The sequence below is a fragment of the Melospiza melodia genome, chromosome 2, assembly GCF_035770615.1.
Source record: "Melospiza melodia melodia isolate bMelMel2 chromosome 2, bMelMel2.pri, whole genome shotgun sequence".
Lineage (NCBI taxonomy): Eukaryota > Metazoa > Chordata > Aves > Passeriformes > Passerellidae > Melospiza > Melospiza melodia.
Genome location: NC_086195.1, coordinates 19,290,151 through 19,310,390, shown reverse-complemented (window position 1 = coordinate 19,310,390; position 20,240 = coordinate 19,290,151). Strand labels below are relative to the sequence as shown.

General features: G+C 43.2%; 1 protein-coding gene across 1 annotated transcript; it reads left to right on the top strand.

Moving 5' to 3' along the window:
* The first annotated feature begins 8,895 nt into the window (after positions 1-8,895).
* TMSB4X (thymosin beta 4 X-linked) lies at positions 8,896-10,507 on the top strand. The gene is made up of 3 exons (XM_063183350.1): positions 8,896-9,016; positions 9,581-9,694; positions 10,049-10,507. The coding sequence occupies exons 2-3, from the start codon at positions 9,595-9,597 to the stop codon at positions 10,081-10,083; spliced, it is 135 nt and encodes a 44-aa protein (XP_063039420.1). The 5' UTR covers positions 8,896-9,016; positions 9,581-9,594; the 3' UTR covers positions 10,084-10,507.
* The last annotated feature ends 9,733 nt before the right edge of the window (positions 10,508-20,240 follow it).

The following is a 20,240-nucleotide window of genomic DNA, read 5'->3' as shown; positions in this document are numbered from 1 at the left end:
GTGGGCTGTGCAGTGCATACTGCTACCCCCAGTGCTGAGGAGGTGTGGGATGTTCCACAATGATGAAGCTTTTCAGGAAATCCATTTTGGTTGAGGACTGAATTTTTTCCTCTTAAGTAATTTTGCCCATGTCAGTAACACATCCAAATAGGAAAGGTTCTCTATTGCCTTGCTGCTTTGCTTTCATTTTAGTGGTGTGTGAACTAGATGTGCAACATTAACCCTTACTGCCTGGGTAGGATATTTTCCAGCAAGGTAAAAAATGTTAATGCCAATGACCCTCAGGCTAAGAAATATAACTAAAACATTGAGCCAATATAGCATAATGTAATATATTGCATGTATACTGCATTATCATATTATATTAAAAAATATTCTGCTGCATTTTATGTTGTATATGTGTTACATATTCCATATTCTATGTTCTGTATTACAGTATATATATATATGTATGATATATTGTATTTTTTACTATACATATTGCATATTATACATATATATATACATACACACACACACACACACACACACACACACATATATATAAGGTATATATATGTGCTGTAGGCACATATATATAAGGTATATATATGTGCTGTAGGCACATATATATAAGGATTATCATCACCACAATCTCTGGCCACATTCTCACAGAAATGGTAGAAACAAACAGTTTTGAGGAGTCAGGGCTCTGGTGTGTGTTAGTCATGGTCTGATCAAACATTAAGGAATTCTGGAGTGATGTAGTTTCTAGATCTTTGATAAACTTAGGCAAGAGCAAAGCACTGGGGACTCAAAGTAGCTTATGTGCCTGCTTCAGGACACGTATGGATCTTCTCTGCTGAAGCTGACCTTCAGAGTCTAAAGCCTGTGTTTTCTTGAATACTGATAATCAATCTGTGCAAACCCATTGCAATCTCCAGTAAAATTTGAAACCTACAGTTTATAAATATACAATTGCATTCCCTCCAAATAACCAACGTTAGGACTAAGCAGGGGCAGGACTAACACTAACAGATGCAGTGTAAAGCTTATTGTGGGAAAATGATCCCTTAAGGAACTTGAGGGTGTGTCTAAATGAACAGGATTAACATCTATGCTGAGTGTGCATTGCTGAGAGAGAAATGAAGCTTTCCATCTAGTACACGTCTCCCTCCAGCTGCCCTGTTCAGGCATGGCTTGATTTTAGACCTGGATTCTTGGAATATTTTGGCTATTATGACAAGCATTGCAGACGTGTGACACTAAAAGCGTGTGTCGATACAAACCACAGCCCACTGGTGGCAGCAGTTCGTCAGAAGTGGACAAACGCTGCTGGAGCTGCAGAGGGTCTGCGGGCAAACACATCATTTGTGCATTTGTGGGCAGGGACAGCCAACTCTCACATCCAGCTCAGTCTGCAGGGACACTCCTCTTTCTTAGCCCAGAATGTGTGTTTCATGCAGACCACTGCTGTGAAAGAAAACTTAAATTAAAAGTGAGGGAGACAATCGCCCAAACACCACGAGGCCATGACTTGAGACATACTCCCTTTGGAACCTTTGCTACCATCCCCAATTTCACATCTGCTCTGTATAAAGCACAATGAGTAACCACAATGAGTAACTGTGATAAATAGAAGTTGGACCCTTATTAATATCAATAGCAAACCACCATGGACTCAAAAAAATGCAACCTACACATTTTCACTCTTTCTCCTTCTGTGTGATAGCTTGCATTCAGGTTCAAGGAAGCTGTACACCTTTCTGCATAAGTGAGCTCTGCCTGCAATTATTGCCTTATTTTGGCAATAATCCACTATGACAATATGTATTACTGTTACTGTTGTTGTTTTTCATGTGTGTAGTAACTTCCTACCAACCTTAAAACATGCCAGGGAATGCTTTTGTTTCTGTTAGACTTAAACAAACTTGTGTATAAGATAATGAGCATGAGGTGAAACTTGAGATGCCACAGACCCTGTTATCACCAGAAGCTGTGAGTAAAGCTGCAGGTTCCTCTTTTTGCAAGGGAAAATGGACACTGCTCCATCTGTTCCCACCACTACTTTTTCTGCCATCAACCATGTTTGTGGGTGTATGCATCTAAGCCTGACACTTTAAAAACAAAAATCACAAGCTTTATCAGTTTTTAATCTCTAGCACTGGTCCATACCTTTCTGTGTGGAATAACCTGAACACTCCTATGGGCAAAGTGGTGGTGCATTCCTGAGCCCCCCGCCAGTCGGTCTTAATGGCCTCAAGAGCAAAACTAGCCCAGGTGAGATTATTTGAAAAAGTGAGACAGTGATATAGCCTGATAAAATTCTAATACCTACCAAGCACAGGGTCCTTTTCAACCCACACAACCTGCATGTGTGACTTTGCTACAACAGATGTCCCTGCCAGTCCACACCTCTGTTTACACTTAGACATTGTAATTCCCCTCCAATTTAAAAGAAAAATGTGAGAGAAAAAGAACCCACGAGTTTCAAGAACTGCGTGAGGGCCAAGGACACATTTGTCAGGTGATAAGAGAGCTGTGAGATGAGAGATGCTGTGAGAGCTATAGAGCTATGCCTTTCAGCTTTAAGAAGGTTAATCTGCAAAACACACACACATGTCTAGTCCATGGTACTGGTGGAATACACCAGAGACAACTAAAATCCAGGATTATGGCAGTTACAAGAAGCACTTCTTCTCCCTTGCTTTTTACAAGCTGGCACTATAAAGAAAGCATCACATCAAGAAAGTTTAAATGACTGGATGTGCTTTACCTCAAGAGTTTCATCCCTCACTCCTTACCCTGGTGTCACATTGAATGTCAAGGATGTGAGATGAGTTTTGAGCAGACCTCCTAGCTATTTTTATACCTTGTTGGGTGGCAAACTTCATTTCTTCTATTTTCTTTTTTTCTTTCTTTTCCCCTAAAATTAAATTAAGAAGGGAGTAGTGTTGAAAAATAAATACATTCGATAGACAAACCCACATGTAAACTTTGAAAAACCTCACCTGCCTACAACCTTACAAGAGACAAAAGGTTGTTGCACTTGTATGGGTTTGGAAAGGCAAACTAGAAAGAAGTTTGATAGGTGAATATGCTTAAGATGGTTTTAAAGCAAATGCCTCAGATACGGCAAGCTGCATTCAGCACAAGTGGTAAAATCCGCCCAAGAAAATCAACATAAAGCAATAAAGCTGGGGTGAGTTCCAAGCTGCCACTAGTTTAAAGCCAGCTCAGAGATAACGATACACAGAGCACATAGCACAGGTGTGGCCTCACGGGTAGTGCCTTTTCCAAGCTAAATAAATAAGTCCTTCCATATGCTCGTGCACGGTGACTTACACTGCTCTTCTGTGTCATGCCAATTGGTCATAAGAACGTTGGTTGTGGAGGGAGGGAGGGAGGGAGGGAGCCCCACTCTGGAATGACATCATTTACCTAATTAACGATGCTGGGTACATTTTATCACTCTGAAACTCATCCAAGAGTACAGTATGCAATGTGGGTATCCTAGGGATGGTCTCTGACAGGTATTTCCTTATTTCTGTGCTTTTCTTAAGAGCAAGTGGACTGGCAATCCTCCAGGGGACTGCCAAAGCCCATACAATGGCCTAGGCAATTTGATGCTATTAGTCATTGTTTCGTTCTGAGTGTTTACTTCGGTCATTCCTTTTTCAATGGAAAGCTGATTAGAATAGCTGCCTTGTCTTTTGTGTGTTGAATGGACACCACAGTATTTCAAATGCCTATCTAGCTTTACCTTTGCATTGAAAGAAACTCATATTCAATGATGGCATAAAAATACAGTCTTTTCATTTGCCTGAGATTTCGGTTTGTAATCTCTATTGACACCCATACACATGCCATAAAATTAGCACTTCTGCTTAGGAGAAACCTAGCATTGCATGGAACAAGGGGTCGCTGAGTTGCACTAGGAGAAGTGATTCATCATGCTTTTGTGATGCATAATGCTGATATTGTCATTTACACGCTTTTAAAATTATTGCTTTTATTCATAAATGAGAGGAAAGTTGCTGCAAAATTCAGAAAGTGATGGCAAGCACTTGTGAAACTTTGGCACAGAGATGCTTTTCTTCTGGCAGGAGATATGCTAAGGTGTAGTTTCCAGTTCTCTCAGGTACCTTGCAACTCAATCACTGTTTCTAGAGATAGCTTTCAAACACAGTGTTTAAATATAGAATCATACAATAACTGAGGTAGGAAAAGACCTGTAAGATTGTGAAATCCCAGCACTTCCAATTCCACTGCTAAACCATGTACCTACCTGCCCTGTGTGAAAAACACAAAACAAGTAACTGGAAGTTCGGTGGTTCCCTGCAAACTTACAGATATCCCTATGGAATTTTTGAGACATACATCTCTTGCTTCTTCTCCATTTATTAGAAATTTCAGAGTATGATGGCAACAAATTCTTAGCATCCCTGAAAAGCCAGAAATGACAGCTGAAGGCCCCCTCATCTTGTTTGCTTTGTTATTGATGGTATGCAGGCAGCCTTCCACTTGCAGTATTTGGATAGCCTGGCTTCCAAACTGTTGCGTTGCCACAGCTTTCCGTGTGCATTAAATAAAGGCTCAGCACTCTTCATTTATTGTTTATGGGTATAGCAAGGCAGGGAAAAGAGAGTCAGGCAGATTGGTGTGGGAGAGGAGCATCTGCTACTGGAGGGTATTTAGCTTCCTGTGCAGCAATCTGAGCTTCCCAGCCTGCCTTCTCTTTTCTTCCGCTGCTTTCTGAAAGTCATGACCTGTTGCAAAGTTCCCCTTTTGTCAAGCACTGTAAAAAAGGAAATGTCACTCTTTGTAAAGCCAATTAGCACCAGAACCTGTCCAGCTACGACAAGCATTTTGTAATCCCTCTTCTGAAATCGAGTGGCAGGGGGATGGGAAGGTTCTCCTTTTGAAAACGTTGCTCCATGAATCAATTACCCTTTTTTAATTGTAATTGTCGGTAGTAATTTGTGGAATGTGGCACACCACAAATATTGTGCTCTGGTGTTTGAACGACCGAACACCCAAGCCCTGATGTCACTGTCAACACCCTGCTGCTGCTGGCAGGGAGGCAGTGCAGAAAGCGACTGCCCAAAGGAATTGTCTCTTCACTTACACTCTCGGGCTCCCTGCCAGCTCCTGTTTCCTCCAGCAGTATATGGAGTGAGAGAAAGCATCCTCTCTCAGAGAGTCAAGCATGTGAAAAGAAGATTTCACATGTGAAACTGAGACCTGGAAAACAATCACTTGGCTTCCCCTTCTTTAATTTATTTCCCATATGATGAAGAAATTTGCATAGTTTATTTTTAGCTTACTAGTCATTTTATGTGCCTAGAATCTCATTTTGAATATTAAGTTGAGATGGGAATTAACCTTGGGAGCTTTATCACATAGGTGTTGCATGGTCCTTTACTTTTTTTTTCTTTTTTTAATAAATGTGTAAACTCCGTGGCAGAATAAGCACAAGGTTAGAAGATTTGTGCTCCTGATCATGTTTCTTCAGATGGAGTTCAAGGAAAAGTCCACTGAAGGTAGTTTGAGATGCAGACAGTTCCACTGACAGCTGCTAATATCAGATGAAGCCCCTGTTCCATGTCCTTGAGCAAGTCTCACATCACATTTAAGCAAAGAGAATCCGTATGTACTTATCTGAAGAAATGCTCATGTTTTTTATAAGCCCTCAAATTTGAACATACGAATGAGATGCAAGAACTATGGTTTAGCAGTTCCTACCTTTCCTGCAATGTGAATTTTCATAGAAGGCAAGAAAGAGCTTGTTGCCTTGTTCTAGTTCATCCCTGGAAGGTGTTAGGGAAAAACTGCTAGCAAGGGTCCAATTTCCTCCTTGCAAATGGAATCACCAATGTGCTGAAAAGTGCTTTCCTTTAACATGCAAATGACTGATAGAGGGCATGTCTAGCAGGGTACTACAACACCAAATATTAGTTGACTTTTTCAACTGATTTGAATTTTTTTTTTTTTAATAATCACAGGAAGAAACTGCTGACACAAAACTCAATAAAGCACTAAAAAAAAAAAAAATCAGCTCATTGATATCTAAACTAAGAATTCCTAAGCTAGCTATCCTCTACAAATCATGGCCTCGGATATTTCTTGAGGATGTCAGCTCTATCCCATCTAGGTGTGCTTTGTTGTCCTCAGAAGTTACTTAACACGTGTCAGTTTTGCAAGAACATGTATCTTCCTTGCATTCTCCAAATAATAACAAACATAAGCAAACATAAAAGGACAAGGAGGTGTGCAATTTCTCTAGCTACACCACTAATGCAAACCATTGTGGGGAGGATTTAATTCTACAGAAATTAGCTGACCTCTTGCCCCCAAAATGCAACAACACTCATTTTGCCTCACCAGAACAATCCTGCCTTCATATGGAAATTATATGTAACGCTCCTAAGGTTCTGTGCCTACCTCAGTATTACTCCACCTGAAAAAAAAGGTATAGGAAGGCAGAGAAACAGCAACAGTGCAAAACTTTTGTCACTGTATCTCACAGCTATAATTGAATCTAAACTCAGCAGTGGAGTCTGGTTTGTAGACAGCAGCGAAGCTCCATCTAAGGCTGTGGTTTATACTGATTTAGGGGATCCATGGCTCTGTCCCAAAACAAATAGAAGGAAAGAAGGCAATGTTGCTACTAGACAAGAAGTTTCTGAAAAAAAGCCAGACCCCAGTCACACAAACATTCACTCTTCTTTAATTTCAGGAGAACATTTCCTGCAGTGAAGTCAAGGGAATACCAATTTGCTTAGACAAATCTGTGAGAAGTTGGAGAATCCATAGATGAGAAAAATTCTAAAGAATATTTATATTACATTTACTCTCACTTTAAAATCAGGAAAATCTTTGGCAAAACTGAAAACTCTGGGTCTGTAACATCATTGAGGATGCTTATGAACTGATCATCAGGGGAATTTCACAATTCCTAGTCATGAGGTTCAATGCCCTAAAGTGTCAAAGCAGTAAATGGTCATAAACTCGTTCTACAGAACTTGCTCAAAAGCTAGCAAAGGTAGCTGGTATCCAGCACAGAAGATCCCTTGGGAACATTTTAAATGCCATTATTATGAAAATATGTAAATATCCTGAATTTATATGATCTGTTCCTGGTCCTTGCTTTCCTGCGAGGTTCCTTTGGCCTTTGGTCTAGCACAGTTCCTGACTCACACCATATTTATCTCAGTTTTGGAGGTGTTCATGCACTGCAGGAGGAAACTAGACTTTGTACACCACATCTCCAAATGCAATGGAGCTCGACTTTAGGAAGACTGCGGGCTGACTGGAAATCCTGGTTTACTATAGAAAGTATTGTTGGGATTGCCATGGGGATAAGATTTTACCTCCTCAGAAATACAGCTCTGGAAATGCTATGGAAAATAACCAGCCAAGGGGGAGAGAACAACCACGAAACAGAGAAAGCAGGATCCCCAGGGGTTTTACTGAAACGTGTTTACAGTTCTTTTTGCATGTGTTAATACTGTTTGTGACTCAGGGCTTTTAATTCAACATCAATCACACTAGCATCGAATGCCCTGCTGGAGGGCAAGGAGCAGGGAGCAATACGCTCCGTGGTTTCCATTCAGGTACACCAGAAGGAGCAGAAATTAAATGAACTCTCACACGCCTGCTCCTGAACCCCCTCAGACCTCGAAAGCGAGCGTGCCTTTGCCGCCGTGCAGGGCTGCTGCCAGACAAAGGCGCAGAGATTTCCCCGTCTCCGTGTCAGTCAGCCATACGCACACGCACACAGGCTCCCCCCGGCGTCTCTCGGCTCTTTCACGTGAATGCTTCAGTTTTTTCCCAATGCCGTATTTGCAGAAACAGGAATCACGCGTCCCATCCAGCCCCCTGCAGCCGCTGCCCACCCGCCCGATGATGCTGCGCTGGGAGCTGCTGCTGCTCGGGGCTGCCCGCCTGAATCCCCGAGCCCAGGGAGCGCCGAGCACATCTGGAACACCCAGCGGGGGCAGGCAGCAGCCCAGAGCCAGCCCAGGGCCCCCCGAGCCCCGTGCTCGGCCCCAGCCCCGCTCCCAGCCCTCCTTCCCTCGGGCACGGGCGGACCGGGCCGGGCAGGCGGTGCCAGGCCGGGGCCGCCCCGCTGCTCGGGAGCGGGGCTGGGGGCAGGGCCCGGCGGCATCTGCCACAGCCATTGTCTGCTGGCCCGGCACCAGAGCCTGGCCCGGGGGCGTTGTGGGGTGGTTCCCTCCTTCCACTGCAGCAGGGATGCAACGACATCGGCAATGGGATTTTCTGTCCCTGCATCGGGATGCAAAGGCAGCGGGCGGGGGGTTGCGGGGCGAGCCGGCGACAGCTCCCGGAGCTCTGAAGGGACGAGTTTCGGCTTTTCCTTCTGAATGCCGACATTTGAGTAACGTTATCAGCGAGATGATATTGCTCAACCACAGGAGCGTCACGCAGGGACGTGGAGCGCAGCCACCGCCCGGCTCCAGCCAAGCACAGCCCTCCGCCGCCGCGGGAGGCGGCCGGCTCTGCCCTTGCCCTGGCCCCGGTCCCGGCCTCTGTCCCGGTCCCGGTCCCCGGCCCGGCCCGGCCCGGCCACGCGGCAGCCCCGGGAAGGGGACCCGGGAGCCGGGGGCAGTGCCCCCCACCCTCTCCCGGCCCGTCCTGGGGCTGTCTCCCGTGGCCGGGGCAGGGACCGAGGAGACTGGGGCGATGCTCGGCTCCGATCCGAGCTGAAAGCTGTGCTTGTGTCCCTGAGTGTGTCGGTGTGTGCGTATGTGTGTGTATATGCGTGTGTAGCTTTGTGTGCGTGTACGCGTGTGCGCGGGGAGCAAGAGGGCCGGGCGAAGAAGGGAGGGGGAGGAAGCAAGGGGGTAAAGAAGAAAAGAGAGAGAGAAAAACGCGGAAAGCGGCAAAATGACATCACCTCATTTGCATAGGCGCGGGGATAAAACCGCCCCGCCAGCGAGCGCCCTTTATACTGGCGTGCGGAGCGGCGGCAGCAGCGAGCGGCGGGGCTGAGCATCACCGCGCGGCGACACCGGTGGGTCCCGCCGCACCCCCAGCACCCCCGGGTCCCTCGGCACGGGCAGCACGGACCCGGCACCTTGCCGGGGGGGACTGCGGGCAGGGCAGGGCGCGGGGGCTTTTGTCCGGGGGGGTGGAGGGAGGCGAGGAGGAAGGGAGGGGGGCTATTGTCCGCCTGGGGTATTGTCTGAGGGCGCGCCGCTGCAGGGCGGTGCCGTGCGAGGCGCAAGGCGGCTTTGTTGCCGGCACGGGGCTATATTTTTAAATTACTTTTCCTTTAACGAGTTAAAAACGCGGTCAGCTCCGGGCGCGTCCCCCCTATTGTACTCCGCAGCGCGCAGATAGTGGGACCTGCCCCCGGTGGAGGCTGGCGGCGAACCGCGACGCTCGGGATGCTGGATTATACAGACGCTTCCCAAAAATTAGTATTATTTTAAAATATGTCGGGGGTGAAGCGTTTAACTCGCAGCGAGCTTGAGCGTGCGGCTCCCGCGGTGGGTGCGGCGGGCGCGGCCCCGCGGGGCTCCGGGCAGCGCTGGCCGGGGCTCACGGGCTCTTCCTTCCCCTCCTCCGTGCGCAGAGACACCTGCCAACATGTCCGACAAACCAGACATGGCTGAGATCGAGAAATTTGACAAGTCCAAATTGAAGAAGACAGAGACGCAAGAGAAAAATCCGCTGCCTTCAAAAGAAAGTAAGTGAGGGCAGGCGGCAGGGAGGAGCAGGCAGGGAAGGAGGGAGACGGGCGGGAGGGAGGGAGCGAAGGATGCGGGGGGGAGGCGGGAGGAGACAAAGAGGGGCGGCAGGCGGGAGCCGGGGTGCGGCGGGTGGAGGGAGGGAGGATACGCGGCTGTGTCTGTGCTAGACAGCAAAAACCTGAACCCACCGCCTAGCAGCGCTTAATTTACAATTATCTACACCCCGTTTTGATATCTAGCTAAAATATACATTTATATTAGCAGTTTATAGCAATTGTCATGTGAATGCATATCACGTTCTCGATTTTCATTTTGTTTTCTCCTTTTCTGTTTTTTCCCCCCCCTTTTAGCAATTGAACAGGAGAAGCAAGCGGGTGAATCGTAATGAAATCTGCCCTTCCAAATTATGCACTGTACATTCCACAAGCATTGCCTTCTTATTTTACTTCTTTTAGCTGTTTAACTTTGTAAGATGCAAAGAGGTTGGATAAAGTTTAAAATGACTGTACTGCCCCTTTCACATCAAAAGAATAGAGAGAACTACTGACACTGAATGAAGGCGCTGCCTTTCCCTCTGCCTGTCTGGCTTTGGTCCTGGTGGCATGAAAGAGCTTGCATGTTGATGAAAGAAGAACTTGGGTGGGACTACAGTAAACTAGAGTAACACACGAATAAATGCAAAGCTGTACCAAGGTCCTGCGAGCTGTAAAATGCAGTTAATCGAGTGCCATTTTTTTTTTTGTTCAAATGATTTTAATTATTGGAATGCACAATTTTTTTAATATGCAAATAAAATGTTTTAAAACCTGGATGGTATTTATGTCCTCTATTTGGAGAACTGTATCAATGGATAAGAAGCATAAGAGCCAGTACTGAGACACAGGATACTATAAAACCTTTGGAGATGCCTCAAACATCAATCACCATTCTCATTTTTTTCAATATGTGTGCTCACCAATACATAAACTTGTGATCCTGGAAGCTAGTTTTTAGACAGATTTCAGTAAAAAATTGCATATCTTGTAATTTGTCACCATGTGAGTATATTCCTTTAAATATTTCTTTTATGTAGCGATAAAGGCAAAAAAAATCAGGTTGCATTTATTGCTTTGCCCCACCCATAGCATAGCTGTTTTATTAAGAACCATTCTGTACTGTTGCAGAGATTCCGCCTCAGTTGTATAAATCCCTAATTAGTTTAATAATTAAAGCTTGTTATTTTGATACGGTATTTAAAGGAAGCTGTAATTTGAATTTTAAGTCCAAGGTTGGACTTTTTAGTTTCGTAAAGCATTTGGTGGTTGGTGTTCCATGGAAATAAAAATAATTTTGCTACTATGTTGCTCATGTTTTGAACAAGGTCTTTTAACAGTCTCCTTGATCCTAAGAACTGGTATCAAAAGTTTATAAAGCTACAGTCTTCTTAAAAATTCAAAATGGACCATTTGGGGACAAAACCATTTGTGCTAACTTATAAAATAAAGATCATAAAAAATCTGGCATGCAAATAGCCACACTCCAATGCTGGTTTACAGCAATTCTTTCAGACCTGGGATGGTTTTTTGGTTATTTTTCTGCAAATGACTGCGGGTAAAACCTGTGATCCAGGGAGATCAGTAGGAGTTGTCTTTAGTAGTCATGAATTTCATCAAAATGGAGTGAGTAATGATCATTCTGGGAAACAAAACTGCTGTCAGATAACCTGTAGGAGGGTGGTGAGCATGCTTCTGCAGTGCCTTAGTTTTATCTTATGGATTTGAGGCTGCATTAATTTCAGCCAGTTCCTGTAAAGCAAAATTAGTCCCTCTGGGGAAGCTTGAGTTTTGCTGAGGCTGCTGCCTTGGTGGGGTCATGTAGACTTGGGGTTTCATCCTATCACTCCTTCCTAAAAGCATTTGACTGCAACAATTAGCTATCCTTGGTTTTGCATCACTGAGGGCAGTGGGACTCCTCTCCTTGGAGATTTGGTGGATGTCTGTGCTTTTGGAGAAGATGGGAGCCAGAGGGGTGCCACATGCTTGTGGGCACGGTCCCCAGCCCCCCAGCAGTGGAAAACTTGCAGAATTGAGAATTTGGTAAGAATCTCCGTTCAGGCTTGAGATTTTTTGATGCAGTCCATGGGAAAATTTGGGAAGTCCTGGTGTCATATAAGGACCTTCACAGTAATTTAAGGTGATGAGTTCAGGAAGGAAATGAACCATTTCTTGTGCTTGTTTAAGCTCTGATTTTATTCCCTGTGTATAATGGGAAAGATGGGAAACTTACAAGCTGAGTTTCTGAAAAGTCAATTAATCAACTCCTAGCTACTGATCTTAATCAGGTAGCATGGGATGTGACATGACTTGGTGCAGAAGTGTACAGTATGAGCTGCACGTGCACAGAGGAGTAGAAGCAAGCGCTTGGGAAAAAGCCAGCAAGGTTTCTGAGGGAGGCAAAGCCTGAGGTATACACAGCTCTGCATAAGTCAATGAAAGTGCATGCTGTAATACAGCAGAGTTCAGCAAAAATGGAATGAGTAATGAGGCCTATGACTTCAGAACTGCACATCCAAAGTGATCAGTGCTGGTCAAAGGGTACCACCAACTGCAGCTCGAGGTGGTGAAGCTCAGATCTGTTTTCAGGAGATAAGGCCCTAAGCCACTACCGCTGTTATAGCTCTGTTTCTGCCATCAAGGGCTGAACAAAATTACAAAATCAACTGTGAAGAAAATCTTCCAGGTCAAATTCAGGGACTACTGAATCATCCCCTGCTTTGCTCCTTGTTCATCTCTTTTCATACATTCAAAGAAAATTGTGGCAGGTCTTTGCCATGCTTTGCATAGGCAGTACTGAGGTGGTCACATCTGACACCTATTTCACAGCAATGCAATTGATGATGTGAAACATGGAGGCTTGGAATCGATTGTAATACTCAGGACTGTGTTGGGTGTTAATAAAATCAGTCTCTTCAGCTGTCAGTCTACAAACTTTCATCAGTCAAAAATTAACTAGGAAAAAAAAAATTACAGCCCAAAACCTGGTTATGAAAAAGGGTCATTAGAAAGAGAAACATATGGGTTTTGATCTCACACTCAGGGCAGGCACAGTCTGCCAGCCCTATGAGACTTACGGTGTCTGGTGCTGCTGCCTCCCCACCCCCAGCCCAGAGGCAGCTCTGCCGAGGTGATGTGGTGAGAAGCTCTGCCCTCCAGTACTAAAGCAAATTCTTCCTTTCTCAGTATTTCTCAGAAGATTTTCTCTCCCTTTCATGCACCTCCCCCGATATCATTAACTATACATTTATTGGACAGAAAGCATATGCTAACCATATCCAAAATAGATCATTGTGGTATTAATTACAGAAATGTGGAGACTCCAATGTAAGCATTTTGGTCTTCTACGCTATTTTTGTGCAATGTTGAATGTGTGATAAGACACCACTTCCCCTAGTAACCCTTTACTTCCCTAGAAACAGTGTAGAAATGAGCAGTTCCTATTGTGTATTGTGATCATATATGGCTGCCACATACATCTGCTGCACAGCACAATTTTATTAATAAGGAAGCCTGTGCTGCTCCAAGCATCATATAAAACACAATGAGCACATGATACACTATTCAGTGCAATAGTTCCACTGGGCTGATACTAAAATGGGTGTGAAGAAATCAAAAAATGCAGCTCTTGCTTGTTTGTTGGTATACAGGAGGATGACTATGCAAAGCAGCCTGTGTCAGGCTTGTCCCTCTGTCAGATCCTCTGATGTGTCAGCTTTGTGCATTTTCAACTCAAACAGGCAAGGCAATCAAATTCTATAAAAATGGAATATTTTGTTAATTCAGAGAAAAAAATTGCAGACAACATTTATTCATTATTTGTATGCAGTCTGGCAGTTTCATTTGCCAGTGTCCTTGTGATACGGTGATTAAAAAAAAACAAACAACCACTCTGCGCTTTACCATACACCTGTTTCAAAATTCTGTGGCTTAATGACGGGAGTCGATTTTTCTCTTTGTCTTCAGCTGAAGTTAATGACCCGAATCCCAATATTGCTTTTACTAGGTTTTAAAAATATCAGAATCCTCTCTGACTTCCTCTTCTTCCTGTTTAGAAAGAAAAAAATAAAAATTATACATGGTGGGTTCTCAGACATGCTTAATTTGCCTCTGGGTTAATGAGCTTTTAGCATATTGGGAGCAGAGCAAAGATAATTTTTTTCTCCTGTTTCTACAGTCACAAGGATTACAACATTGTCTTTTCTCCTTGTAATCAAAAACTGGAGTTCTCAGGAGATTTTTCAGTCTCATGGAGCTTGGGCTTTATGAAAACTGTCAGGCACAAGAAGATTCGTGCAATGTTATGAGAATTGGCAACTTGGAGGTTCTGCAACCACTGCTCCCTCACAGTAAGTGGATATTGATGGCTAAGCAGAGTCAAACATAGCCCTATAGCCTTAGTTTCAAGCCATAATATGCAAAGAATGGCATACTGAGATGACTAAATATGGGGGTTTTTTTTAATTTCCAGTTCCTGTGACCTCATATTTTCTGATAGCTTTAGATTTATTTTTTGCCTAACACAGATTTTCCTTTCAGCAATGTTTTGGAACCGAGTGAGTGGATTTACTCCAACTTAAAAACATTTCCAGCATTTGAATAGTCCCCAAATATTCACCACGTTCCCCATCAAAACATTGTCTTGAAAAAAAATTTCATCGTTGTATTGACCAAAGGCTTCTCAGTGATGAAGAAAATTTTTCCCACTATTGTAATTCTCATGACTTTATCTTTGGCATGTGCTCATGGGCTTGAAATTTGGGCCTGGAAAAAAATCTCATGTGATTTTTAGACACTGCAGATTCCATGAACAGACACCTGCAGTGCTCTTTGTTTGCATGTTTTTGTCAAATATTGAATACATGTACTACACTCAGAGATATGTTTGAAAATGGAAATAAAATCCCCCAAAAATCAAAACAACTCCCCCCAGCAAACACCAAACCATGAAGAGGAATAGGAATGCATTTGTGTGTTCTGTAATATCTGCCATGAGCAGTTCAGTTATTCCTAGTACCTTCTAGTGGGGTGGAACTACTGCAGTAACATTCTGGTCTCTAAAACAAGTCAAATGAACGCACTGAAATTTACTCCATAGACCAAAAGTATGAAATTCAGATTCCCAGATGGTTCAAATCTTACCTAATGTGTTTTGCACATTTCCATATATATATTACTTTATGCTTTATTTTTTATAATGGTGTTTCCTTTCCATCTGATGTATAACTATATATATAATATGGTTTATATTAGTCAGGTATAGCATTTTAAATGTTTTGAAATGGATAAATACTTCTTCAAGCACCACTTGAAGTTTTGGGATTTTTCTTTAAAGCCTTTGCTCAGCTAGATTTTGAGGTAAGATAATGTAGAGAATTGTGTAGCCACATAATAATCAGAAAAATCATTTGCTGGATTAATTTTTCACGCATCTTAGTTCACCTCATCTGCTCTATACCATGTGGTCTGTACAAGAAAATTGAGCCAACAGAAGGATATTCTTCATCCTTCTACCTAAACTGGACACAGCCTCTGAGAAATGCCACTGGGCCCCTGTGCAGTGTGAATAAAAAAGTCCATTCTATGCACTGCCCATTTTTTTTATGTTTAATGTGAGAACCAGTAGTGGGGAAAAAGAGGCCATTGCAGAGTGACATCCTCAGAAGAAAAGTGGACGTGGCCCCAGGCATCCACACTGCCAAAGTGGAACCCATCTTCAGCGGGCTGAGCAGCCCCCAGGCTCACAGCAGGTTTGCTCACACATTTGGGGTTCCTGTGAAGGGGACCTTTGGCAGGTCACCCACAGTGTCACCCTGTGGTGTGCATTGCTGGCAGCATCACCAGGTGGGCCCCAGGGCACTCCCCAGGGCAGCAGAGACTTTTTTATTTTAACATTTCAATTCAGCTTTCCATCATTTCAGTCTCAGAGTTTCAGCCACACAGAGCAGTAACACAAAATGCTTGAGCCCTACTCGTACTAGGCTGAAATGCAGACCAGCCACAACCTTTTGCTCCTGGCCCAGTGATGGCTTTGCATCCAAAGAACAAGTCAAACAGCTTAAATCCATTACTTAAAGAAATTGATTACTAGATTAAGGATATTGCAAGCTGCATGAGGGCTTTGGCTGACTGGGGGCCTGATGCCTACCTCTGCAATCTTGTCCTTACATTACACCAAAGGCTGTAAGGTCCCATGAAAAGTCATCAAGAAGGGCAAAATAAAATGACTTTTTTAAAATTACTTTCATGAGAAAGCAATAAAAGATGAATGAGCTTTATACAAAAATTCCTATTCCCTAGCAATAGCAAACAAAACATGAAATTGTGTTGGTGAAGGCACCAATGATTTTGCTCCAACAGTATTGTTTCAAAATGAATTAAGAATAAGAAATCTCCTAGCAGCTGAGCTATATCCCATGACTCTGACATGTTGGGGCAGGACAGATGGATCCCAGACAATCTCATCTCCATAGCTTGTAACTATAAAAGCAGCTGATGCTTGGATCATGCAGAGAACATTGCTCCTGGGAAGAACTTCACGTTTCTTTAATTTTTTAAATTATTTTTTTAGCAACTTTAATTACCACTCTGAGAGACACAGAAAAATCTGCTGCCTGCTTTACTCGTGGTAGCTGACTTGCCAGCATTAAGTGGAGGGGGGAAGGGGAAGCCCTGAAAATTAATGAGGCTAAAAATGACACCACTTCTCAGCATGAGGAGTTAGAATGATGCCAAGAGGAATAGAGGTGAAGTCCTGGGAGATATGCATCCCTTTACAGGGGTCCATGGACTGTACATATTCATACATGTCTGCTTCCCTGGTGCTGTGCTTGTAAAGTCATCCCTGATGCATGTGGGAGGTGTGGGTTACATTGAGAAATGCCAAAGTCGCTCTTCAAGTCCTTGCTGCATTTTAAAGGTTAAAACTAGGAACAGACTGGCATTTTCCTAAAGGTCTTTAAATGGAAGAGCTGTTAAATCACATGCACTGCAGCACGAGTAGAGCTGTCTTTTCTATATCATTCTCAGCTGGAATTTGTGAGCTGATAGGCACAGAGCTTGTTTTTAGCAAAGGCAATGCTGTGACATCTACAATTTGCTCTTTCCAAGATCATAAAAAACCAGCAAATAGTGTTTTGAAACTTATTGAGGAATTATTTCACACAGTTTTTAATTTGGTTGCCTTAAAGACTTCTAAATGCACATTTAGGGTTAACAGTAATGGAGCTGTTGAATGCTCACACCTTCCAGTGAAATTTCCCTCCTTGTTGAAGAGAAGTCCCTATGAAATGCCAAGCTGCTGACCAGGTGTGGTTGCCTTCATTTCAGTGAATTTTCTAGATATTGGGCTATTTTTCATTTGAGTGTCTAATTAAGGCTAATAACATGATTTTAGCCTCATGCAACTCTCCCCAGTTTATGATATTAGCTTGTGTGGGGCCTCCTGGCCTGGACTCTGTTGCAATGAGCACTTCTCAGAAGGATGGGAGTATCCCCCCTCTTTGCACAACATATGAACTGCAATCACATATCTCAAGCCTTTCTCTTCTCACTGTCTCCTTTCACATATTCTAATTTTTCCTGGAATCCTGCCCTAAATTTGTTCTCCTCCATTTAGATAAGCACCCTAATAATACCACCATTATGTGCCAAAGAAGCTTGGTCTTCTCCTTGGTCCTCACTTATCAAACCCAAGCTGTGGGTGTAACACCCCTGTCAGCAGCTGCTCCCTGCTTCAGATCATGTGTCTGACTCCACTCTATGGTCTAATAGTCTGTCAGATTGCTGGGTGTCTCCAAATTGCTCACTCTCAGCAGGAGACTTCTGCCAACTTTTTGACAGTGGAACTGTATCAAGTATCTTTTGCCTGAGATGGCTGTGCCTTTAAAATATTGCCAGCAAAAGCTTCACTCTTTCCTTTCCCATTATATGGAGTGACCAAAGCTGGTCCTCACAGCTGACCCAGCAGAGGAAACAGCTGCATGCCAGCAAACGGGAAGGGTTAGATGCTGTGCAGGCTGCCTATCAGGAAGAAAGAGCTCCTCTCTAACCTTTATACAATCTTTCCTCTTGTTTGTCTCAGCTTCAAAACAATAAATTTTAGAGGGTTGCAATGAGCTTGTTTATTTCTAGTGCTAAATTCCTAGACTTTTCCTTTTTCGCACTGCTAGCCAGCAGTGGGAAGGTTAAAAATGCAGTCAGTTACCAGTGGCAACATACCAGTGTTGTAAATCCTGCCCACACATCTTCAGATCTACTGACATTTGAAACATCTAGGTCTTTTCTGTTAGCTGTACCAGTGTAATTATGTCTTGGTATAGCTTTTTTTCTACATGTCATCCTTCAGGAGTGCTCACATAAGTATATTTGAAGGATATAAATGGAAGGGGAAAGAAAGAAGGAGGCTGAAGTTACAAAGAAAGAAAGGAAGCCATTGCAAATAGCTCACTGGGGTGTTTGAAAAAGCAATATCACATATTAATAGTTGCAATTTAATAGCAGATTACTGATTCCTTTAAATTATTTGAGATTGTTGCCTGTGAGCTGCAGGACAGGCTGTGCCAGTAAAATCAATTACATTTTATATCAGTACTGTATGCTTATCTTGCACAGCAGGGACGTGGAGGGGCTGTACATCCTTCCAGTCAGCAGTGCCAAAGCTAAACAGGCTGTATGTAGTGGAGCTGGCATATATGCTAAGGCAAACCTGTGAAATCTCCATGTGAAGACCAGTGAGTCACTGCTGCTTCTCTTTAGAGTCAGCAGGGAGAGGAGACAGCTTTGCTCTTGCTCAGGATTCTGCCTGATGCAAAACTGGCCTGAATGAATGTGAGAACCTTTTGTTTATAGTGCAGACACACACACAGAAACAAATGAAATTTCCAAGTGGAGTGTGTTTCCAAATGCTGAGAGAAAAAGGCTTTACTGTTCTCTCAAGGCCTTCCTGATCACTGTTTTGCTCAGCAGCCAAGACCACTGCTGTTTCTGCAGGGCTTTGTGAGAGTCCACCCCAGTACAGGCGACAAAATGGAGCCTCAGGTGATGGGAAGGGCAGCCACAACTTCAGCTGATTATGTCCAGGGTAGCAGCAAGTCTCAGCTAGAGCCTGGCCCTTGGCAACTTTCTATGTATAGTGCTTTAGAAGAGGGCAGAGGGAGAGGGTCATCCCCTTATGCCCAGCTCTGGTAAGCCATCTTGAAAAGTTTGTTATTTTTGTTACTTGCTGCTGGCCCAGAGACAGCAAAGATTGGTCTGCTCAAAGCACTGGTTCTCCTGGAACAGAGCATCTCACTTATCATCCTTCACATATCCAAATATGCATGTGGAATTAAAGGCAGATAGGAAACTGGAGTACCATGCAGTAGTTAGCATGTTTTAAAATTCCTTTTAATTGATATTTTTACAGAAGTAATATAACTTAGATCAGTGCTATATTATGGGCATCTTAATCACATGTGTCTTCAGGCATGGTATCTTTCTAACATGGTATTGTTCTTAAAAGAAAATGGGCCACCAGAGAGAACAAATACAAGCTTATGATTATAAGCAGTCACTAGCAGTTTACACCTTTGTACACTCCTGTGTGGAGGACTTTTTATGGGGTGGGCATGCTCCAGGCTGAGATAGAGTGGCAGTAACTAGCAAGACTAATCACAGGAGTAACCAAACCAATGAACAAAGATTTGGCAGTTTCTCTGTGCAGATAAATTTCTCTGTGCAGATAAATCAATTAATTTTGTGATCAAGGCCTGTGCTTTGGTCTTTGCCAATGTGAATTATTTATAACACCATGCTGAATTTCAGCCATATATACTAAATTCTTTCAACAGATGTAATGAAGTCTGAGAAATTATCCTTTGTGATATGGATGTATATTAGTGGGCCCTTATAGATTGCTTCTTCCATAGATGCAGTGTATAGATTTTTAATCTGGTAATGGACTATTTGCTAACTTCAGCCACTATTCTTGCATTTGACGGTAGTGAGGCCATTATTGCAAGTCCAGCACAGTTTATCCACAGTTTATAACTTGCCTAGAAGGGGCATATCACATACAGACTTTCCTTCCTAATATGCAAAACAGGATTTCCAGCAAGGTAGCCAAACATACTTTTGCCCTTCTGAATATTCAAACATTAGAGCACTCAATAGTGCACTCAATATCTCCAGTGAAAGTTTGCAGAATCCCATTTATTAGGGTACACTGTGCACTTAAGAAATTATATATATATAGACAAAAACTATCTCTTAATTTGCATATAGCATTCTTGGTAGTATTTTAAGAGTTACTATGTATTTGACCAAGCTGACAAATATTTTTTATGTTAAAATATGCTTCAGTTTTATCTCAACAAACAAGGAGATATGCAGCTAGCTACTTCAGACATCTCTGTTGACATTAAAAGGGAACTTGTCTGCTAGTTTTGGTCTTTCAAATTGTACAAAAGTTAGATCATCAAACCAGCCTAATAGAGCACTCTTTTTTTTTTTTTTTTTGCAGGTTCCATTT